The 24,975-nt window shown below is 39.3% G+C and overlaps 1 protein-coding gene across 1 annotated transcript in view; it reads left to right on the forward strand.

Moving 5' to 3' along the window:
* Positions 1-24,975, forward strand: part of PRKCA (protein kinase C alpha) — a 145,199-nt gene that overhangs the window by 48,832 nt on the left and 71,392 nt on the right. Inside the window, exon 3 of the mRNA XM_063409077.1 lies at positions 11,487-11,569. Coding sequence (XP_063265147.1) covers positions 11,487-11,569 — 83 coding nt within the window. The remainder of the gene's footprint in view (positions 1-11,486; positions 11,570-24,975) is intronic.

The raw sequence follows: 24,975 nt of genomic DNA on the forward strand, positions 1-24,975 counted from the left end.
TTCCTTTCCTTTCCTTTCCTTTCCTTTCCTTTCCTTTCCTTTCCTTTCCTTTCCTTTTCTTTTCTTCTTCTCTCTTCTCTCTCTTCTCTTCTCTTCTCTTCTCTTCTCTTCTCTTCTCTTCTCTTCTCTTCTCTTCTCTTCTCTTCTCTTCTCTTCTCTTCTCTTCTCTTCTCTTCTCTTCTCTTCTCTTTCTTCTCTTCTCTTCTCTTCTCTTCTCTTCTCTTCTCTTCTCTTCTCTTCTCTTCTCTCTTCTCTTCTCTTCTCTTCTCTTCTCTTCTCTTCTCTTCTCTTCTCTTCTCTTCTCTTCCCAAACCTTCCCTTCCCAAACCTAACCTTCCCAAACCTTCCCTTCCCAAACCTTCCCTTCCCAAACCTTCCCTTCCCTTTTCCTTCTTTCCCCGACTCACTGAAGTCTAGCAGAGTGCTGCAGTTAAGCAGAGAGGCCAGTGGTACATTTAATTCTTCCTGCAAAAAAAATAGAATAGACCCCTTCTAACTTATCCTCAAACCTAGTCAGATGATTTATTTATATGATGCCTCTAGCAATGACATCACTTAAAATGGATACATCCACTAGTACTTTTATTAGTTCTGGAATAATAGGACATTTCAGGCACCCACAAGGGTGTTATGGAGACTTGGTTAAGCTGTAGTTTTTATTATGTGAAATGCATATTGTAACAAAATGCATTGTTTTGTTGCACTTTAAGTAAGAAGGGGGACAGCTAGTTAGGGGAAATAGTTATTATTCAGGTCAGACAAAATTTGAAGTCCAAAAGCAAGTGGTTTCACTGGTTTCTTTTTTATTAATGAAGTTATTACATTTTTAAACTCCCATGAAAAATAGAAAGATTTCTTATTTTAACTGTTAGTAGTCAGTGCTTCTAAAACCTGTCAACCTGAAGCTCAAACTTGGTCTCTTCTGTTCCATACCAAGTTATAGATTTGATGTTCAATCACAGACTGCTTTAATTTTGTTCAGTTGCCTTTATGCCTTTATGACCTGACTTCTAAAGTGCCAATGCCATGCAGTAAAGCCTTGAACAAAACCACTCTGCAAAGACATTAATGACAGAAATTGATTTGCTTCACTTCTGCTCTGTACACCCTTAATGCATGTTCTGTGGTGAGTGGGAATGAGCTGAAATCTCATCTTTCTTCTTATTTTTTTTTTTAATTTTGGTTTGAGTCATGCCTTACTGAATTCCAGGCCCTCACTGCTGCTTGAAAATTCTTGGCCTGTTGGAAGCAATGTTCTCAGATGAATGTCAGCTAATTTATCACTGCCATGCGTGCCTCGTTTTTCATTTGTGCTAATATATTGCTTTTAGTAAATACATGGGAGAGGGAATAGTGTTTACCTTTCCATATCATGAGAATACTACTCAGTCTATCTGACAGAAACGAAGAAATGCTGTTTATATTGCTGCTCCAGTGAGCCAGGAAGGACTGCACAAATACGTCATGAGCATGCAGTGGAAAATGCTCTTATACAATTTTCACAGTCAGGGTTTTGTATGACTTAGTAAAAAGAATAACCATGATTGTTTCTAAGAATTAAGAGCTCAAACATGGACTAAATTTTGGGGAGCTTTTGAGGTATTTATCAGGGTCTTGGAGTGTTGTCTTTGCTTAAAAATGCTTTGAAATCCTTGTCAACCAGGTGGACAAAGTAAAGAAATAGTCTCAGTTCTTTGACCTAATCATGCCAGAAGGGTTGAGTTTCAACACTGATACAGGTTTTTATCACACGAATACTTTCCCTGATATAAATCTGGACTAATCTGGTGGTCCTGCAGTTCTGTTTTTGTTCTGTGTGAGCTTCCATGTGCTGTATATTGAGCTTAACTTGGGGAACTGCTCCAGCTAAAACCTAACATTGCTAAAAACAATGGACTGCAGGAGTGTTTGGACATGGGAACAAGCAGGCAGGGCCACTGGTTCTGACAGCAATGTGCCAAATGTCAAATTAAAGTGGTCACTTAAGCATGGCTGAGGAAATCATCGCTGCCAGCTCTGCGTGCTGAGGATGTGCTGCCCCAGGAGTGCAGAGAGCTGAGCTCCAGCCTGGGGCAGCTCAGGGGGGCACAGTCTGGTCAAATGTTCCCAATTCAGCCCAAAATGTGCCTTTAAAAGTTCCAGGGAATATAAGGAGAGTATTCACAAGAGCCTGTAGTGACTGCACAAGGGACAGTGGCTTCAATCTGAGGGAAGATACAGATTAAAAATCAGGAAAAATCCTTCCCTGTGAGGGTGGGGAGGCACAGGGTGCCCAGAGCAGCTGGGGCTGCCCCTGCATCCCTGGCAGTGCCCAAGGCCAGGCTGGGCAGGGCTGGGAGCACCCTGGGACAGTGGCAGGGTGGGACAAGATGATTTTAAAGTCCCTCCAACCCAAACCAGTCTGTGGCTCTGTGATTCTACCTGGTGAAAAATTCCACTGGCTGTTGCCATAAGGTTTTCTTGCTGGAAGCCTCCCATCTCAGCTCCTTCTTTGTTTTGAAATTTGTTTTTCATTAAATGGTTTGTGGCAAATATAAATAATTTGTTCGTAATTAAACGACATGTTTCCATGGTTTCATATTTTGTTATTTATGTACTGCCAACCTCTGAGCCCACAGGTACTTCTTACAAATATAATTTTTGCTATTGGAATGAATTACTGTAACTTATGTCTTTTAGTCAACCATGTAATTTTGATAACTACCAAACCTAAGAAATTCATCTGTTTGTTATGAGTAAATAATATATCCACCAAACATACTGTAGAAAAGAAATCTGAGTGTGAATATTCTTAATTTTTTAATTGGTTTCCCAATGTGTGTGTGTTGTCTCATGTGTTGTCTTACATTGGCAACAAATTTCTAACTGTAATTAGTCTAATGTGGAGTTTACACTTTTTGTGTTGGTTGTTTTTCTTCCTGAGAAGTTGCAGTTTCTTGGAGATGAAATGTTTGCAGTGACTGATGAGAGCAGGAAAGCGATATTGAAGTTTCTAGCAGATGACCCTTTAATAAGATGTATGTAATTGGATAAGACTTGCAACAAATATTGGGCATCTGTTGGGTAACATGGAAATAATGAAGAGAAACAGGAACTGGAAAAATCTTTAATTAACAAAACCTCTTCAATTTCTTCATATGATACTACTGCTAAAAGAGAATGGGTAGGATTAAAAAAAGTAGCCTGAATTCTTTGAGAAAAGTGTCTAAAGGAATTATTAGCTGGTTTTATTAGTAACCAGGAATTATTGGTTGGGTTTATTAGTAACCCTTATATGCAGAAGGAGCTGAACTTGATCTTTTTCCTCCACATCCTTTGAAAATTTCAGCTGTGTCTTTCGAACCTTTCTGTTTTAAAGTGCTTTTCTCTATTCAAGCCACACTTTTGGTAGGTTTAGACAGGCAGAAGATAATTGCTGGCAAAACAAACCAAAATAACGTGTGTTTTCTTGGAATGGAACATGTGGAGGCCTCAGGGCAGGATGGCAGGAGGCTGCTGGCTCTTTGTGAGGTTGTAGTCATCCAAAAACCTGCAGGGGAGAGGAGGTGAGAGGTTTATTACCATAAAGCAACTCGAGTTGCTGCTGTGTGACACCTTGTGACACCATCACCTTCCAGTGGATGGCTTCACATCTGAAGCAAGCTGGTGATCATCTGCCACCTCAAAGCCTCTCAACTCTCCTCCTACAAATCTCCAGTCAGGACTGTGTCCTAACAGGTATTGCAGGAAGTTTATTTCTTATGGTTCAGTGCTTGGGGTATGGCTCTGTTCGTATTTCGAACAGCTTGTTCAGAGTCATCCTGGCCTCACTTCTTGCCATCCTGAAGAAAAATAAACATTATTTGGCAATAATGGAATTAATGTGTGGCTTGTGTTTGCTGGCAAGGGAGGTTCATTAATTTTATTAGCATGTTATAGGGTTTCTCAAACACAACTGAAAGCCTAAATTCAAAATATCCCCAAATACTTTAATGTTCAGCTCTTGGCATTCAGCTCTGGCATTTCACTTATTGTATTGGTGTCCTTACAAATCATACTGGCAGGAAATGTTTTGGTTTACAGCTTGGTATCATTAAATTGTGAAGTAAGATGCTGGAAAAAACAAGCTATAAGGTTGCTACTGAAGAATTTGTGGTAAAACCTCCCAGCTTTCCTTTTTCCATCAGTTTTCCATGCTCAGAGCTGCGAGGGGGTTCAGCCATTCCTTGGAGCACGGCACAGGCTGCATTCAGTTAACTGTGGGGGTGATTTAACGTGAGGTGAAAGATCAGGAAACCACCTAAGCCTTTCAGAAGTTTGTGCTCCATGAATTCCCCTGAGTGAAGATGTTCAGCTGGGCTGGGAGCTCTGGGCAGCTCTGCCCAGCTGGTCCTGAGTCGGGGCTGGAGGCAGAACTGGGAGAGGACACCATGGGATGGTGGCTGCTCTTGTAAGAGCAAAGCCATTACTCTTGCTCTTGGTTCTAGAGATGATTTGCTCACTGAGCACCTCATTTTTCATGCTGCACCCATGCTTTCATTGTGGGAAATTCTCCTGTAGCAAAGGCTGCCACCTTGATTTTCCAAAAGCTCTTTGCTTGCTGTCCGTGTCTGGAATTCCGGCTGCATTACAGAACAAAATGCAACCCAACAGCTGCATTCTGGAGAGTTGGTTTGATTTTGTATCCCATCATTTTATACAGCCTTAAAGTAGGTAGAGCTTGTGCTGCTTCCTCCTGCCCCCTCTCCCACCTCTTGGATTTTGTGCTGGGTGATGCCTCAAACTGAAGGAGCTGCTCTGTTTAAGAGATCCCATTTCTGCAATTGGGGTCACTGCTGAAAAAGCTGAAAAATCTGCAGAAGTACTGCTCAGCGCTCACAGGAAGAGTTCTGGGCTCTCCTATTGTGTTAGCTCTTTAATTGGAAGAGCTGTGCTGTTCCTCACTGCTGTGCCTGTGCTCAGCTCCGGAGCAGATGAGAGCAGCACTCAGAGGGGCTTTGTGGCTGCAGAAAACACAGGAACAGCAGCAGCTTCTTCAGCTGAAGTGAAGTGAATTCAAGCTGCAGAAGTGATGGAAAAAGTCTGATTGTGGGTCACCTTTTTTGTTGGTACAAGTTCTCAAAATAGCTATTTCAGCACCAGTTTTGATAGATGGTTTCTGGGTTATTATTCATTTATAAAATGGGACACCTCAAAGGAGGGAGATTAATGGTTTTGTGAAATTTTAGCAATGGCTTTACATAGAAACAGTGTTCCCTGTCTCAGAAAGTATATAATTACCAAGTAGATTGAAACAGTGCTGAATATTTCATATTACATTAAATCCTCTAATATTTTGAAACTCTTCCTCAGTTTTGCAAATACTGTGCTGCAGTTTTAGTAGAATAAACTATATCATGTATCTTCTTTTTCCTCTGATGGAAGGCAGAAATGAAAAATCTGGTGTATTATGTATCTGAATATAGTATTCAGACGGATCTGAATATATTATGTGAGGTATTTTACTAAATCCAAACCTCAAAAGCATGTTAGGTATAAATTTCTAATTTAAAATGTGCAGGTATATATTTATCATTTTATCCCACGGTACTGCCAGGTCTGCCAAAGTTGTTTGGGTAAATGTAAATGTATATCTGCATTCCCTGCCAGGCACCCAGCCTGTATTTGCACCCTGTTGTGGAGCTTGCAAAGCCAGCTTACCAGAGACATCCATCTGTTTTCTACTCAGTGTAAAGGAGTTAATGACCTGAGTAGTTAAGACTGTCCAGACGATCTGTATAATCCCTTCCCACAAATAAGATATTGTTGCAGTTAACCGTTACTTTCTCTCAAATGAAAAAAAAAAATAAATGAAACAGCAGGGTTTACAGTAGGATTATTTCTGTCCTCCACCTGAGTTTTTTTAGTCTAATTGAACTTGACCAAGCAGAAAATCTGCTTGAGGTGAGCGGTATGAACTTGAGATTAGGCAGAGCAATTATTAGCAGGTAGGCATGGAGCTTTAGAAATACAAATCAGCCCTAATTTATCAATATTGATTTAATGTATTTCTGTACCTTGCCCCCAGGGTAGTTTTTGAGAAAGTAGCTTGAGTTTTTGCAGGAACCACGATGAAAATGAAGGTAACCCACGAGCCAGGGAATGTGCAGCCCCCACGGATTAGTGCTGTGAAGGTGCTCTGTGACCTTGTGGGCTCACACAAGAGCTTTAAGCAGCTTAGGAACACGTTAAGGTGATGGGCAGAGACGTTTTTTTTCTTCTTCACTATCTTAGCTTGGAACAGACTGTGTCTCACTGGGCTCCAGGCTGGTTCAGTCAGAAAGGAGTGGGAAATGCCAAGTGGAAAGGTTGCATAAAGCAGTTGTAAGTGTTAGCCTGGCTACTCTCCTGAGAAAGCACTTCCTTCTACATGGGGTGAAACGCTGGCACAAAAGCAAGCTGGTGTAGTATAAATTATATATGTTGGAAAAGTTAGGGTAATTTAGTTTTCAGAAATTCTCAGTGGATTCAGTGCATTGGTAGCAGTCAAAGGTAGGGCTGCTTGTGAGTCACGTTTGCTTTATAATCTACAGCCTTGTTTATATTTAATGTAAAAGGGATTTGCATTATGTTTTTACAAGTTATAATATGTTTAGAAGAGGAGAAAGACAAATATTGCTACAGCCTATATCTTAATTGCTACTCTTGTTGTTTATCTATTCCTAGTAAACTTATTTAAACTACTTATTTAAACAACAAATGTAGTCGGGATTTAATTGATTTGTCTCTTTTGAAGCACTACCCTATTTCTGTTTATTGTAATTGCTATATTGAATCTGAGGATGATCTAACACGTGCCATGTGCCACGTTCATTCATTCATTCATTCTTTCATTCATTCATTGCTTGGTGTTGTGCAGAAAACACAGGCCAGCCACTGATACGGGTCCCTGGGGGAAATTCTGTGGCCTCAGTGAGAATGCAAAGCATGTGAACAGCAACAGAGCAAAGACTGCCTGCTCCAAACCCCTGCAGAGGCTCTGCAGTGCTCCAGAACCCCCTGAGGGTAACCCAGGGAGGGTTTTGTTCTTATTGAACTTCTGTGGTTCCTCCTTAGTCCAGTTCAGGATCAGTTCTCATTTAAAAGCCCCAATGCAGGAATGCAAAAACAAAAATTGAGTGTGCACTGATTTCCCTCTTGCTGAGACCCCCAGTGCTGCTCCTTTGGAAAGATCAATGCTTGAAACCTGGAAACAAATTATGTTGTGGGGCACCCAATAATGCCATGAAGTGGAGCCAGAACTTTGGGGTTGGTTTAGATAGGAAAATATGTGATTTATACACTGGTTAAAATGTTATCCATTCATCATTTGAATAAGGACAGTAGTCTTGGCCATTGTTCAGTGGGCAAAGTTGGATTTGATGGTTTTGGTGTTCTTTTCCAACCTTAATAATTGTATGATTACAAAAATGAGTCAAAGATGACTTGAAAAAGCCTCACTGATTTCTCTGTAGACGACAACTGGCAGTTCAGTTGGACTCTCTGGCAAATATATTCTCTCCACCCTTTAGGTTTGCAGCTTAATTTGTTGTGCTGAATAAATAAATACTGTGGTGTAGTAGAGCTATTTATATCTAATGGAAAGGCTCACCTACTCTGTTCTTTTTCTTCCAGAAGTGGGAGTTTACAAGTGATTTTAAAAAAAATAAATCTCTTGACCTTTTCTAGTAGTTCTCAACTGTAAAGCATGTGACTTTTGTCTTGATATTTTTTACCCCTTGTTCTTTGGAATGCTTGTGGTTGTGGAGCTCTTCAGACATATGGCTGAGTGATGTGTGGGCTCAGCAATGGCTTTTCTTCTTTATAGATCATCTAATAGAGAAGATTGCTTCTATTTCTGTTATTTATGATGGCAGCACTTCACTTTGGTCTCATCCATCTGTGTCATACATGAAAGCCATTAGCAGCAGCATTTTTTAGCAGAGAACTCTCACCCGACCGTATATCACAGCAATCTTTTCACTCCACATAATTTGGAATAAAGCTGGAAATTTACAGTGGAGCTTTGTAACTCCAAGTGATGACAATATATATATATATTATTGATAACAACCTGGTTTTTCTCAGTGCTGTGCCTGGACAGAACAGCATTGGGTAGAATGAATTGCCCTCCATTATGTACCATAAATCCCACAAGCCGTGTCGAGCATCTTCAGATTGTTTGCTCTGAAAACGAGTGCTCCTTCCCAGGTTCCTCCTTGTTTTTGTGCTGCCCAGTTGGCATTTTCTGCTCTCTGGAAGGGCAGGGAGCAGCCTGGGAGATGCCACAGAGAGTGAGGAGTAGGTCTGGGTTTGCAGCACAAGGCCTGTTTTGTTCTCTGCATCCCTCCCTGTTCCCTCCCTGGGCTGCAGGGAGCCTTTGGCTCCAGCGAGTCCAGAGCTGGGGAGGATGGAAGCTCACAGCCAAATTCTATATATACACCACAGATCCAAATCTCGCTGTCAAAACATGAAAATACCTCAATAATTTTCTTTTTAATTTTAGCTGTCAGCCTCAAGATGCCACTTTGCTCTCGAGCTGCTCTGCATGATGTGTGCCAGCTCACTTCAGCTCATGGTAGAGTGTAAAGGAACAAATTCCCTGGCAGCCTCTGCAAAGCAGTGTAATACAAGTTTCATTACATGAAGGTGGTGAACATAATGTGACTTCTTAACAGCTGTAGTAAGTGATGTGAAGCTCTTAACATCTTTTCAAAACAAGTAACAAGTGAGAGGTTATTTTTCATCTCTATTCCTAAAAAAAAAAAAAATGACACGTTATTCTGAGCAGATGACACTTTGTTTGCACTTAGCTGAACTAAGGAAATTTTTACATGAGTTCTCCAGATCTGTGTTGCTCTGTGAAATAAAGAAAACACTAAAAACAAATGCTAAAATACACTCCAGTGGCTGTATTTCAACATGAAAATTTGGATGTTAAATTACATGTACAGAAATTACGGCTGTCAGATGGATTTCAGCTGACACTTGTTCTTTTCCCTCTGGATTTGTGATTCCATGAGGATTGCTTGTTGCATTGTTTATTTCTATGTCAAACTGTTTGGTTCTCATTGGAGAGTTCTCCAAAGGTGAGATACGTCTGATGCTTTTGGATCACCTGTTGAGGAACCAGGCTCTTTGGAGATAAGTCACCCATTACAAATGGGAAATAAAGGAGAAAGAATCCAGGCTGTCCATGCTGAGTGCCCCACATCAGGCAGTCTGCTGGAACAAATTCAGTTTTGAGAGTTCAGTACCCAACACTGATAATCAAAGCTTTAGCACGCAGTTCTGAGCTGTAGCCCCAAGTCCACAAGGACAATTCCTCTGTGGTTTGCTTACTCTGGCAGCTGAATTTCCTTTCCATTGCAGTGTGATGAGCATCATTTCCAGGGAAGTTCACAGCTAAAGTTCACAGGCTGGAGCAAACAGTGGCACTCCTCTTCCCACGTCTTTATCTGGATGTTTAAATCACATTAAAAACAAGGTTGACATTGTCTCTGGTTGAATGAATTCCTTCACACGCTCTGAGAGGCTGTCAGCTCAGAGATAGGACGTGACTGTTTCAGAAATTCTGCCCAAAATAGATGCCCAGATATGCAGTTTTCCTCACACACATTGCGGAATAAAGGCAGAGCTGGAGCAAGGTCCTAATTGGAATGGCAGGGATTGGTGAACAGCTCCATTCTACACATTTCCAGATATTCCCATAATATTTCTCAGATTTTTTGCATTGATTATCACATTATATTTTGCAACTTTTACAAAAGTAATTAGTTAATGTCTTTATTTTCTGAAGGATATACCAAGATTTTAAATTTTGGGGGATTTTTTTACATGTAGTTTATTCCTGTAAACACAAATCAGTCTATTGTCCTCCAGACTGGAAGATCTGGAACCAAAAATATAATCTGAAAGTAAAATATGACTCAGCTGCAAGTAATATTAATGGTAATTGCCACTTAGTGGTCTTCCAGTTGGTGGAAAACAAACCATCAAAATGATAATTGCAGGATTCACTGGGATTTAGGTTGATTAACAAACAAGACAACCAAGTGGGCAGCAGCCACTGAGCCTGAGCTCTGGCTCAAGTGGAGTTGGCAGAGCTAATCTGGAATCAGTGAAGCAAAACCCACTTTATTCCCTTTGCCCAAAGAATAAACATATGCCACGGCGGAAATAGAACAGTTGGAAACAATTTCTGCATGGGATAGTGAGGAAAAATAGCTGGGAGAGAGAGAGAAGGGTGATTAAACTTCTTTAAAGGCAGACTTAGGGGTGGGAGTGAGGCCAGGCTGGCATTAATGGGGTGGTGGCTGTGTCTGCAGTGACACCTGCTCACAGCTCTCTTCACTATTTATTTATGAAATAATCTCATGTGTGTTAAAGTTGCCTCATGCAATGAGCTCTTTAGAACAATTTAGATAATTTAATACGTTTTCCCCTGAAGTTGAGGAAATTCAGTGTTTTTGCAGTTGTTAAGTAATTCAGATTTATTTTATTCTTGAGATTTGGGAAGTAATGTGGGTTTGTGTGTTGGAAATGCAAAATTCCAAGTATACAGAGAATGCATTACCTATAAACAAACTGTGAATTGCTTTAAAATCATTTCATTATAGTCTCCCAACTCACTGGTGGCATGGTATTTATTACAAGTTTTTTCAATTTCAGATCTTGATTGTCTGTTCTGTTGAAATGTGGACTAATTTCAAAATATCTGAAGTTTAATATTATGAAAGAACACGTAGTAGGGGTGAAAAACTGGAATACTGACTCTTAAAGTAAGCACCCTCAAGTTAATTGTTCTTTTGATGTGGTTTGGAGGGGCCTATGGCCTTAAGCCCATGGCAGGAGGTTTTTTATCTCAGAAAGAAAAAGTTCTTTGAGATCATTCATAAATTTTAAATGGGCTTCACATGCAATCAGGAGCTAATTTTCTTTTCCCATTATCTGCTGCCATTCTGTGCTATGAGAACACTTTGTTCTCTACACCAACCTCACCCAGAGAGAGCTCTGGTCCCTCACAGAAGTAATTAATTAGGAAAAACTTTGGATTTTCTAGAGACCCTCCCCAGGCACGCAGGGGAGCAAATCCCACACCCAAGGATGGGTTTCATTCCAGCCTCACATTCCTCACTTCTACCCCTGGATGCACTCTGACAGTTCCTGTGGCAGAGAAGGATTTCGATTCAGGAAATGTGAATTTCGTAGAATTGCTCATCCCACACTGTGTTTGAACACTGTGAGCTGTCTTCAGCATTAAAGATTTATCATTGTGTAGAGTCTCTTGGTTTTTAAATGTGAATGCTTATCTCCTCTTTAATCAGTGTTTGCTTGATGTCTCGTATCTCTATTTCACACGGGGTTCTGCTTTCTTCCGTTGACTTACAGGTGAAATATTTAAGTTTTATTTTAACTTTGTTGCAAAATAAAAAAAGGAAACACCGCCACCAACCATGCTAACTCTTGTTTCCCCCTTTTTTTGCCAGTTTGCTGTTTTGTGGTTCATAAGAGGTGCCATGAGTTCGTTACCTTCTCCTGTCCTGGGGCTGACAAGGGACCCGACACTGATGTGAGTACATTGACATTTCAGACACTGCTTTACACTGATTTATGTTGTTACACCCATGAGAGTGGATTGCAAGCAGGATCAATGGGTTCTTCATGACAGATAATTGAGTCCAAGTGGGTTTTAACAGTTGTGAAGTGAACATTTATGGACTGAAAAATGTAGTTTTGGTAAGAAAAGTAAGCATGGGCGTGTGACCAAGAACAATATCCTTGGAACGTGACACCCCTGAGGTGTTCACCCAGCCATGAATCAGCATTTTATTTTCTTTGCTTTATGTTGGATGTATTTGACATTAACAATTCCCAGAAAGGCTGAAGCTTTTTCTGAGCTTTCTTTGTATCTTATCTCAAAGTGTATCTTTGGAGCTGTCTCTGGTCCTTGTCTCACTGCACACAAGGATCTGTAGCTCCAGTTAAATGACAATTTAATCTCAAGCCAGCTGGCTTATTGGGTTTTTTATTTTATTTTCATGTTTGAGCTAGTCTAGCAGTCTGGATACTCCCATTCCATCCTGCTCTGTCAGTACTTCTGGAGCATTTTTGGTCCACAACCAGTTTTTCCTCTCCACACATCTGCCTGCGTGGTGAGACACATGTGCAGGATCTTTGTGTCACCCTGCCGAAATAATAAACTGTTCACATAAAAATAACATTTCTTTGGGTTTTATAAATCCCACTTTACAGTGAAGTAATTTAACATCTGCTTATGGGAACAATGCATTCCAAGTGTTCTTTGTCTGAATGGCTCTGTTTTGTTTCTTATCACATATTCATGCTCTAGATTGTAGGCTATTATCTCCTCTGATAAAATGCACCAGAAGAATTTTCCTGCTAGGTTTTAATGAGCTTCTCTTGAATTGTTTCAATATGCCAGCCAGGAGGTCAGTGAACAATATCTGGGCAGAAGCCACAAGGGGTCTTGGAAAATTTCAGATATTAAAAAGTTCTCCCATTTTAAAATTTAAATATGGGGAAATGTTGAAGAACTGAGAAGAATTTTTAAAACTTCAATTTTTAAACATTTCACATAATTTATATTTAGGCGCAGAAGAAAAATGCTAAAGTTAGGAGTGTAATTACCCTGCTCAGTATCTCTTGTTTAGCTGATACAGGTGATTACTAATAAAACACTCACTAGGCAAGAGCAAGAAACCAAAATTATTGAATATAGTCCATAGCTACAAGCAGTGATTTGTAGGTATGAACTACATACCTACATTTTCCAATCAGAAGATTATTTCTGATTGACTTTGGTCAGTCCTAAAACCACAAGGAGAATAACCCAAATCTGGTTTTAGCTTCGTGCTCAGTTGTGATGGAGGATATTAATGGAAATTATTCTTGATTGAGTTTTAGTGGTGACACTCACGAGTAGCTCTGCTGTGTCTATGATGAATGGGTTGGCTCTTAAGAGTATTCTTGGTTTTTTTTACAAGATGTCTCTTTGGTGGTGTTCACCTGAAGTTCAGAAGTGAGAACACACATTTGTGTGTGAGATTTAATTTAATTTAATTTAATTTTACTGAGAATCTCTTCATGGTGACAGCATCTGTGACAGGTTGTTAATGGTCTCCAGCATTGCTGACTGCATTTCGTGATTTGGGTTTTTGGCCTCGGTGATTAAATAAATCAGCCTAATGCCTCCTTTCTGTATTTGGGTTACCAAATGATCACTTTCAATATTTACACAGCAGCAATAGCTCAAAAACAGTTTGAAGATTAAAAGCAATCAGAAAATAAATATGTTTTAATAAAACTGTGCTACATTAGTGGGTACTGTTACACAAAGAGGATTGTAGAATATTATACTTTAATTTTCTGAAATGTTTGACTATAATTTCAACCCTTTTATAATTCAGCAACTTATTCCTATCCCAATTGCTACAGGCTTTGTTCTAAAATGTAGTGTGCTATAAAGCTCATCATAACATTTAGCTGATTTTTAAATATTAAAACATCCTTTTCTAAATTACTTTGTGCAGGTGCACAATTAATTTGTGTACTCAAATGCTGCAGTGTAACCTTTCCATTAATTGTAATAATGTCATTAATAAAATTAATTTTCCAGAGCAATAATTACAATCATTACAACCATTATATAACAATAATTGTTGTGTATCAGAATAATGTTAAATTATGGTGCCCTGTACTTTTAATATAAATGAGGCAGTCCTTGCAAAACAGTGCCTTAATAAAGGTGAGTGTAGAAGGGGAAAGCTTAAAATGAGTCTCTTCTTGTTTTACTCAGAGTAGCTGAAATGTGAGGCTGAAACATCTGTGTTTGTGCCAAAAGGAAAATAATACTTGGGAATAAAGTGCTCGTCCTGGAGTGGCATTGCAGGGATGGTGTCTGGGGAGCAATATCCTGTTTTAGTGAAACAAAAATCACACAATCAAAAAAATTCTACATTTCCTTATGACTTGGCAGGGTGTGAGCTCTGATTTCTTAGCAAAAACCCGCCCAGGAAGCTCTCTGGAGTTGGAACAGAAATTATTCATCTTCTCTTCGTGGCCACCTCTTTCTGGTGCTGCTGCTGAGTGGAATTCAGCAGCTCCTGCTGCTGGTGCTCTGCAGAGTCACAGGATCATCATCTCCAGTCCAGCTGCTTGCTTTTGGAAGATGACATTATTAAATCACATTTCTGTGTTTCCAGACTTGGGAAGAGAGAGACTGACCCTAAAGAATTCCTGTGATGGGGGACCAGGGAAGGATTCTAATTCCGAAGTGCTGATGTTCAGGGTGGCAGCAGTGGGCTGGATTTGCCCTGAGGCTCAGGGAGTGCTGGTGTCCACATTTATTGCACTGTTGCCCTGCTCATTTGATGGCTGGGGCTCTGAGAGAAATGATTTGAAGAATCACCTCTGTACTAAGTCAGAATAAATTAATATAACTGGTCTGCCCTGGAGGGTTTAGGTGTCTTGACCAGATTTCTTTTTCTGTTCAGTTCCAGGAAATGCTGAAATATTTTTCTCTTTTTTTCTATTTTTTTTTTCCATTTTATTTCCCCCACTGGCATTTAATCATGTTTCTAGATCATATTTACATGTAGGAGGCTGGTTTCAGAGTGGAAAAAGAGAGTTGCTTCACTGGCCTAGGGAATTAAAAAAAACAAACTAAACTCATGAGAGGAAAAGGCAGTAACTGGAAGCACAGTATTAAGATTTACTGTAGAACTAGTTAAAAGGGGATTTTAATCAGAAAGCTTTGCAGTCTTTTTCCAGGGATAATGAAATTCAGCAGCAGGGCTTGTCTGATTTGCTTTTAACTCTGTAGTTTTTTACAATGGAAAACAACTGTTATAAATGTTGGAGCAGCAACAAACATAATTTGATAAAATATTACAGAATCACAGAATCACTGAGATTGGAAAGGATCTTTAAGATCATCAAGTGCAACCATATGTCACTAAGGTTTGGGAGGCAGGTTTTATTGCTAATCTGAATTTTGAGTAATAGGCAGTCTTGTCCCAGAAATATTTTCTTTTTAATTAAGATGAAAATCTTCTTGCTTCATCCCAAAAGATACACAAATGCAGGGAGACCTGGCAAGAAACAGTTCACTGCTTGCCAGATTAACAAAAATGTTCTCTTAAAAAGAAGCCTGTATGAATTTTTGGAAGTGATTCTTAAACACCTCTGATGCAATTTTTCATTGCATACCCTAAACAGAGAAAATACAAAGCCCCCTCTATTTACAGATTAAAGAAACAGCTCAATGTGTTTATATATCTGTGGTTTCTAATTATGATAATTATTAATCAGATTGATTTTTTTGCAATAGACATTATTAGATGCAGGCAGTAGGTAATATTCTTATAAAAAAACAATTACAATGCAAACATACTTTTGTCAAAATATGGTGTTCCTACAATGTTCCAGCTACATCATCACTGCCTTTTCCCCAAAAGCGTGTCCTGCATCACAAAAGCAGCATGATCACAGTCAATGCAGTAAGTGATACTGAAGGAGATGAAAATTTTTATTCTTTTTGTTATTTATCGTAGGTACTTTACAATAAATTTTACAGGACAGCAAGATAATTTTTCTTACAAAAATAAGCATTTTCTTTCATGTGGTTACCCTGACTTTTGAATCTCCAAAGAGTGTCTAAAGTAATTTATGGTTTTGACTTCAAAGCCCTAAAATTTAATTCTGGGGGAAGTTGCTTGGTTTTCTGATGTTTCAATTGTATTTTCAATGGTGCTGTGTGACAGTGGCTCATTACAGGTGGGTTATATGACAATGAAATTCCAATTTGAACAGAATCAGTGCAGAAGATTCTTTTTCTTAGAAGACAGAGAAATTCAAGCAGGAAACCAGCCCAAAAGGGCTCTGTGCATCCTGAGTTTATACTGAGCTCGTTTTCCTCCAGCTTTGGGAGGAGGTTCTGGGCACAGGGTTTATGGAATTGCCCATCCCTGCCTGCACAGGGAGTTTGGGGCACTGCTCTCCTCAGTGCCTTCCTTTCAGCAGCTGCAGGAGCATCCCAGGTTACCTGAAAGCAGTTCCTGTGCTGGAATGTGTTTGAATTAATCCCCCCCGAGAAAACGTGTGCACCTTCTATTCCTGAATTAAAGCACAGGCTCCTTTTATTGTAACTGAAATGGCTTTTAGCTACAGTGAACGAACCTCAGAAAAACCAGAATTAAATTACAAAGGAACAGGTTCATCAGCTTTTATAACTCCTGGTAATTCCCACCTTTTCCCTGTAACCCAATCTCCAAACTGACTCTGTGTCCATCTGCATGGAAAAAATTCCCTGCAATGTTGAAAGGAGCTGTGTGAATCCTGTCTTTGAACACCCCACGGGAAGGAAATCATGGTGGGGTTTCCAAATGAACATTTATTTCCTCACATCTTCCACTGCAGCCCTTCAGGCTCCCAGTTCATGGAGGTTGTGCCTGAGACACTGCAAGTGCACTTCAGATTTTTATTACAGCCTCTGAGATTTAAAAGTTCATAGCTTTTTATTTATAAAGAATATAATTTTTATTTCCCCAATCCAGAACAGTGCAAGCGCTGAATAGCTGTACCATAAAATTTAGACTTTATATTTTTCTCTCCAGCAATTTCCTGTGCAATACATGATATAACATAGGTGATGTTGGAAAGAGTTAATCACTGAACAGAGCTCTGCTAAGACACTTAGGAAATGTATATAAATGGTGAACCTAAAAATATCCCTGATTTTCACAAGTTAGCACTGCAGAACAATTAGGCAGTGGGACTATAAAAGGAGAACTCTCAGCTAAGTTATTCCCAATAGTAAAAAGAAATCTTGTGGATTGGGTGCAGTTTTGGTGGCAGCAGCTCCTGGGTGCTGATTTTCATCATCAAAACTCATTTTTAACTCCCCAAATTGAAGCTGGCATAATTCCAACAGCACTTATTTTCCAATTGTTAAGAATATATTGAGTTCTGTGCAATTTAGGTTGAGTTTCATTATTTCCTAGTCAGCTTGTGTTTCCCCTTGGCAAAAGTCTGTTGTGTCAATCTTTAAACTCTGTGTAAACGTGCTGATATTCGGGTTTAGGGGGGAAGAATGCCTAAGAATTACTAATAATCTGTTTTGTTACATGAGATATCATGTGTAAAATGCACCATAGACATTTCTATCAGGTTCCACCCCCACAACTATGTGGGTTTTAAAATAAAAAAGTGATTATGGCACACTGAACTCAGTAGCTGGAAGAGACACAGACAGACCACTGAGAGAGCCTTGCAGAATGCTGGCAATTTTTAGCACTGTCTGTTTGTTGAGGTGGCAATTCTTGCACCAAAATTAGATCCAATCTTAATTTGGAATCAAACAAGTGGGCTAATTTTGAAAAGCACTGCAGATCCCATATGCTCCAAGTGATTTCAGTGTGTCACCAGAGTGTCCCCATCTCTGGGAGCTGCTGGGGCTCTGGCCCTGGGGTGCTGGGAGAAGTTTGCTGATCTCTGCAGTGGTGTGGCCTCAGCTCCTGCGTGTAAATCACAGCTCCAGTGAGCTTCTCTGGGAGTGGGGAGGAAAGAACAACTCGTACTCCTGGGAAGGAGCAAAGCTCTTTTATGGAGGTGTTTTGACCCTGGAACAGAGTGATGAGGGAGAGAGGAAAAGCAGGGAGGGGAGGTGGGGACATCCAGGCAGGGAGGGAGCAGCTGCCACCCTCCTCTGGAGCTGCATTTATCCATCAGGTGCTGGGAAAGCATCAAGAAGCTCTGCAGGAACAGAGTTTGGTTTCCTTCTTGGGCATTGCTCTTGTATTTTCTGATTTTCACTCTCTGTTCTTGGGGACTCTGAAGAGATCCAGATAGCTCACAGATTTTTCTTCAGCCTTTGGGAAAGAGAGGATTTGTCTTGCAGTAATCAGTGACTTCAGGGATGTGTATTATCTTACTATTCTGTCATTTTACAATCGATCTGTTTTTTCTAGCAGCCCAATGAAACTTGATGCAAACAGATTTTAAGGCAATGGTGCATTACCTGTGCTGAAAAAACAAATCCTGAGGCTCCTGCTGAAGTTAACACGATGCCAGTCATGATTCCCTTCAAAATTTGATTTTTGCTGTTCCCTTGCAAATAAATTACCCGTGGCACGGCCTGTGTAATTAATGAACCCCAGTCCTTGAAGTACCAGTGATCAGTGCTGAGCTCATAAACTAAAGGCAGAAGCATATCATAAATTCTGCTAATGAGAACTTAATTGCTGGAAGAGTCAGAGACTGATTTATTCCTTTTCCTTTCTGTCCCCATAAGAAGGGTACCTGCTGAACTGAGGATGAAAGAAATGTCTAAGTGTTGGGAAAACCATTGTAATCTGTATCAAAGCACCTTCAGGTCTGTTTCTATGGCAACAGGAGCATCAGACCAGCAGAGAACGGACCAGAAAGGAGATAAAAGCCTCTACAGAAATAGTTGTAAGAAGTGTCTGCATAGCTTTGGCCATTTTTCTTTCTTTTTTTAGAAAAGGAAAAAAAAAAATAAAAAAGAAAAGGCCCCAAACTTGGAGTTTGTTGAAAGCTGGTTATTATAGTTATTTAGGTTAGACCCTATTGGCAGTGAAGGATTGGTAGAATGTGGTAAATTATTAACTTCAGGGACATTAATTAAAGAGTTTATAGAAAAGAAAGTCTTAAATCTAAACTTAATAGAAACAGTATAATTTTTTGAAGTGATTTCTATGTAACCCCTCTTGAAAAGGCATTTTCTGAATTCTAAGGTCTTCGTTCTTTTTTATAATAAGTTATAATAAGATGAGAGATGATCCATCTTTGGTGTGCAAATAGCCTTTTCTCCTAGCCACCAAATTGCTTTATTATCATTAAATTGTGCACTTGCTGTCTAATTACAATGATGGGAATTGTAAATCACAGACTGGGAGTCCATGGGGTCAATATTCTTTGTCTTTGTGTTGCCAGAGATTGGGTAAAAATTCGTGAAAAGGAATAAAAAGCTTTTTTCCTCCATCTTTCAGATGGACTCTGGTCATTCCAGTGGGAAAAGTGACCTGGAAAATCACAGGCAGATGCAGCTCCAAGTCTGATTTCTTGGAATGAAAAGCAAATTATGATTGATTGGACAGGGACTCCAGTGAGCACCAGAGAATGGTTCCTTTTAGTGTGTTTGTACAAGTAGAGATGTATAAAAATTCTGATATAACCTGTCCAAAAATAGGAGAAAAAGCAACCTGACTGCAGCAATGAGGTTTGAGGGAGTTGGGAACAGATGGGAAAAAGAATATATAGAGAACCTATGTTAAATAGGCCATGCATAAATACCTGGAATGTTTGTGTAGAAGCTTCTTGGTTTCTTTGTCCCAGGTTTTATAGAATAAATTTTTTTCGCCTAGAATCATTTGAAATCTGGGATTATCCCAAAATATTTTTTCCTCCTGCAAAAAATTATTTGTGTTTAATTAAAGATAATTTGAGTCCTACAGTCTTACCATGCAGCAGGAAAGGGACCTGGGCATCTCTTCTTGTAAATAGCTTTGTGAAATTCTTCCTTAGTCAAAATCCACTTTTATTTTCCAAGGTCTGTATTAATACCTACAGATTGGCCTAGTTATGAGTACAGATGTTGGATTGTTAAATCTGAATCCTGAAGTCCCATTCCTCAATGCATATTAATGGCATTTCCTCTTTTTAAGCGAGATTAAAAGCTTTTTAATTCCCTTGAGGAAGAAAAATATTAATTTTAATCACCAAAGGCTTTGATTTTTGTGGTTATTCTCAAATTTTTAGGGTGGAGGATTTTTTGTTTGGTTGGTTTTTTGGTTTTGTCATGTTGATCTTGTTCTACCAAAATTCAGTTGTCAGTTTTGAAATTTGGTGAAGTCGATACTCTGCTTTAACACCAACTACGACAGGAGTCAAAATACTTTGATATTTCAACTTGGGGAGAACCAGAACTAAAAAACATAGAAAAGGTAGTAAAAAAAAAAAAAAATTACACAAACCCACTAGAAATAAAAGCAGTCCTGTAAATTTTAGGAGAAATGGATAAATCCCTCAGAGTTTTGTTTAACATCTGCTACTTGTCTCTTCATGTGCCAAGAGCATGATTGGACCATTCAGGAAAATAAAAAGAATTCTGCAATCAACAGACTTTGTTCAATATTCCTGCACAAAGGGGACCCTCCATAAATAATATGAAAGGCTTTGGTCAAACACACACAAATGGGTTTATATTTAACATGTTTTATTTAGAAACCTGCCCACACAGAGGTAAAATTAAGAAAAAGAGAAATTTTGGGGGGGGGGTTTTTTGGGTTGTTGGGTTTTTTTAATTTGCTGGAAGCGCATTATAGAAGAGAGGGGTAGAAAATGTTCTATTCTCCCATTCCAGACTAATCCTTTGCTCTTCTGTGAGAAGGTGCAGCTGTTTCCTGATCTTACAAGCTCAAATCAAATCAGAATAGTTCCCAGAGCTTTGTTTGGCAGCAGCAAAGCCCCGGGGTCAAACGAGGATTCAGCACCAGCACAGACCCCAACTCCTGCAGGCTCCTCTCGAGGACTTCGACATCTAAATCAAGTCACTTCAGTGACACAGCACTCCAGAAACGGCTCCTCTAATAAAAGTTTCTTTTCAAGTAGTTCTAAAATAAATGAGGGGAAAAGCAGAGTTTCATTTTCTCTCACTCCAGCTGTCCCTGCATTTCATTTTCCTGCCGCTCTGCTCCTGTCACAGCCTCCCCTCCCTCAGGTTCATCACTGCTTGTTTTGCCAATACCCTCGGGACACACTCCAAGAATTTGGGTTATTACTCACTGCAATAAAAGACCAATGCATCTTAATCAATGCAGCCTTCCAAAAATTAAACATTTCCTCAAGTTGGGGTTCAAAAGGATCACATTAAAAATCAAATTCCTTCTACATTAGTAGCAGATTTTTTTTTTGCCTTCTGAAAACGTCACGCATGAAGGTCTCTGGAATATGAGATTTATTTTCTTTAATTAAGGCCTTTTGGCAAAATGTGCCCCACTCTAAAGGGGATGTGGAATTCCTCATCCATGCACAGGCAGGCATGTGCACACAGATATTGTTCATTTTCCATGCTCATTGGTGTCTGTGGTCCCCAGCAGAGCCAAAAGGAGCTGCAAGGAGGCTCTTGGTGCTTTTGAAAATTAGGTTAATAAATCATCAACACCTGATGTGGGAGTTTGATTTGTGAGGTTCTGTGCTGTTTAAAATACAAGATATTTGCTATTTGCACTAGATTTTGTTAAACTGTTGTGTGTCTACTTGTATATCTAAAAGTATTTATGGCATATATTTATTTTAAAAACATTGCAATTCCACAAATACCTGGGTGGAAAAAACCTGCAGTACTGAAAATTAAGTGGCTCAGCATTCCAGTTTGAAGAAATCACTTGTTTGTCAAGGGAAAGCTCAGTAAAAATATGAATTGCTCTGGATTGCACGGGCCAGCAGCTGAGTTCTGCAGGATGTTCTCAATGCAAGGTACTGCTCTGGAAATCTGGAGAGTGAAGAGAAATTCAGGAAAAAGGCTGGGAAGCAGTGGGTTTCTTGCATTTCTAACATTAGTACCAAATCTGAGTCAGTGGGAGTCTTTGGTGCTTAAGGAACTGTGCTTGTTTTACAAACTCGGTGTTTAAACTGTTTCTTTAACTCAGAGATAAAGAGCGTGTGAGATTTACAACTGCAGGAAAAACTAAAAAGATGCCAAATAAACCGTGCTGCATCTATTCCACTCGGAGCCCTCAGGAAATGCTGATTATCCAAAAGTGTTCAGTGCATTTCCTACAAAATCCCAGGCAGGAAGGGCTCTGGCTTTGGTGGTGATGGAACCAACTGCTGTGGAAATGATAGGGAGCGATGCCTATAAAACCAGATAAAAAATTTATAGTTCATTTAGTAGGAAATGGAATTTGAGATGCTGCCGTGGGTTTAGGGTGTCCTCCTGCAGTCCTTGGGATTTAGGACACTCAAACAACCCCAGCAAGGAGAAATTTCTTCTGCAGGTGAAGAACTGGGATCTCTGTTCCTGCAGTCACCACCAGAACTGGGCATTTGCTGCAGTTTATTTGAATAAATGTGCCCAGCATCACCATCTATTTTGCCTAAAATACAGAGTTCTGCAGTCCCCCCATCTTTTTTTTATAAGCTTTGCAGCTTTTATGTATGTTTTATTCATTGTGATTGAAAAGAGGTGGAGTTGTAAATAAGGCCGGTGGCACGAAACTGTTGGTTCAAAAAGCTTCCTGGAATAATAATTTCAAAAATCAGAGTAGAGAAAACAGCTTTAACTGGATTTCTCCAGTCTTCCCAGCCTTGTGCAAAATCATCTGAGCATAGCCAGTTTTTAAAAGACTGATAATGTGATTCTGACTTAAAAGATGATAACTTTAAAGTGAAGTCTGTCAATAAAGGGAGAAAACAAATAGGTAGTAATTGAAAAAACAAAGGAAAAAAAGAATTATGTCCTTGCTAATGATAGTCCATAATTAGATCTCCTTAATGGATGGGTAGAATAATCTGTTTAATTTTAACTATAGTTTGTGATCGATTACCGTGCCTTATTGTATTATGTTCCTGTAATGAAAGAACCAGCATTACTTTTGTAGTAAATAAATGTTTCTCAGAATGCATTTTTCAATTTTCTCAATTTACTCATCATTTATGTAGGGCCTCGTGAAGTTTTTCCTTATTCTTTCTAATGGGACTAATCTTTTGATCTTTGGTAGAAATTGCCCCAATTTCTCTGTTATGCAGCAAAGGTTTTGGCCTTCTATATTTTCAAGTATATGCTTCTATTTAGTGATTTATCCATCACTGGCAAGTTGAAATGTTCTTTATCTACAGCCTAATTAAACTAAACCGTATACCATCTGTGTCTAGTTCAATTAAAACAAATTGGACAGATTGACCTCCTTAATACTCTTCAAAGCATTTTATTAGTCTGCAGAGTCCAACTTGTTACCTCCTGAGACAATACTTGCTGTCTGCTTGATAAAAGTTGGGGAAGAAAACAGCCAGTCTGCATGAAAAAAAAAAAGAAAAAAGTTCATTTTCCATTTAAAACCAAAAAAAAAGAGGTTAAAACCCTTGTGGAGGTACATGAGGTGGAAAGGAGCAGTACAACCAGTCCAAGCAGTCTTTGACACCCTCCTTTAATGGGAATTTCTCCTCAGCGTTTATTCTCTTTTAGGTCTGTGCTGTGGGTTTTCCTGGTTGGTTTGTTTGTTTTGGTGAGGGTGAAAGGACCAGTTTTCCACAAACAATAACAAAGCTGCTCTTAGTACAGACAGAATATTTTACTTGGCCAATAGAAATGTTCCTTATGTATCTTGACAAATGCTCCATACTGTGATTAAAATGGGGAGATGTGAAATATTGTATTTCCTCAGTAATTTTGCTAATGATAATCAATAATGTTGAATTATTCCAGTGCATCTGTGCTTTAGGGGGTGTCCTAAGTTTTATTCCTACCCAGGTGATTTCTGGGCATGTCCTTTTGATAAAAAGCAGAAGATAAAACCAGTAAAGTGTGGGGAGTGCTGATGGCCTTTAAATTTATGACCTGCCTTCGTTGGCTGTGGTGGTCAGATGGAATAGTGCTTTTCTTTGCTGTGTAAAATGAAATACGATTTTTGTTTCTTCTCTTGTGATTAAAGAGATTTCACTTCAGTGGATGTTGACACTTCCAGTTCATTTCATGGTTTGTTTGCTGTCTTTAATTCAGTTTTCAACACAATCATTTCTAATCGTTTGTTTCCCATTGAGTCCTGACTGTGCCCTCCTCCTGAAGGATGGATCAGGAGCTCCTCTTCAATTCACAGCCCCTGTTTGCCCTTCTCTGGCCATGCAGAGGGTGTTTTAATTCTTGCTGGGAGCAGCCTCTGCAGAAGATGCTGCCAAAGTGTCTTCATTAAGTGCCTGGCAGAAGTTTTGAACAATTGACCACCTTTCCCTCTGTTGCCCTGGTTTTTCTGAGATTTTTTTAAAGCCTTCTACTTGCTTATAAGATAGGAGTCAGTTCTTTAGTTACTGTACAATATTAAGGGTCAGTTTTTCACTTTCTCACACTTTGGAACATAAACAACCTTTCTTGTTTTTGTTCACTGTCCTTCACTTACATATTTCCAGCCTGAAAATAATGTTGGTTAACAGATAGTCTAGCCAGTAGAGTGAAGAGGTAGTAACCCCAGAAGCCAATCTGCTACCAGACCCATAAAATTATAAAAAGAAAAGAAATAAACAAGCTAGCCCCTTTTTGGTGGGGAGCAGCTTTTCACTGAAGACCTCTACGTCTGTGTTGTTGATTTTGTGTTCCGAGCAACATCCCTCAGATGAGAAAATCATTTTTTGTTTGGCGATCATTTAGATTTTCTCTTAATGGCCTTCAGAGCTCCTTTGCAGCTCTCCTTGGAGGAGTGAGAACTGTGAGCACAGCTCAGGTCTAGTCAACAGAAATGGATTTCCTGAGATTCTGAATCTTCTGTTATCCATATTCATCCAGGAGAGTGAGTTAAAAATGGAAAAGAGAGTAAAATTTTATTCTTCAGATTAATTAGTTGTAAATGATTCCTCATCAAACTTAAAGAACTGTCAGTCTTAAGCAAACATTTCTTGAATAGCATGGTTGAGACTAAAGCTCTTAATGCCTCGTGCTGCTTTACTGAGTTGGGTTTTCCTTTGGGATATTCACTGCCCTGACCTTGCATAAACTTTCTGCTTCAAGAATATCCTCTGTGATCATATCCTGAGATGCTGAGACTGTGCAATAATATTCCATCATTTTCTCTAAAACTCATTTTAATGATCTTTTAAAAGAAATTGAATTATTCAGGGAAAAAAAAGAGAAAATATTTTTGTTTGTGATACAGAGCAGCAGAGAAGACAAGCAATAATCTTTGCTGGCTATTTGGGTGATTCAGTGAAGGCTGACTGAGCATCTGT

The sequence above is a fragment of the Prinia subflava genome, chromosome 12 (genome assembly GCF_021018805.1).
Source record: "Prinia subflava isolate CZ2003 ecotype Zambia chromosome 12, Cam_Psub_1.2, whole genome shotgun sequence".
Taxonomy (NCBI): domain Eukaryota; kingdom Metazoa; phylum Chordata; class Aves; order Passeriformes; family Cisticolidae; genus Prinia; species Prinia subflava.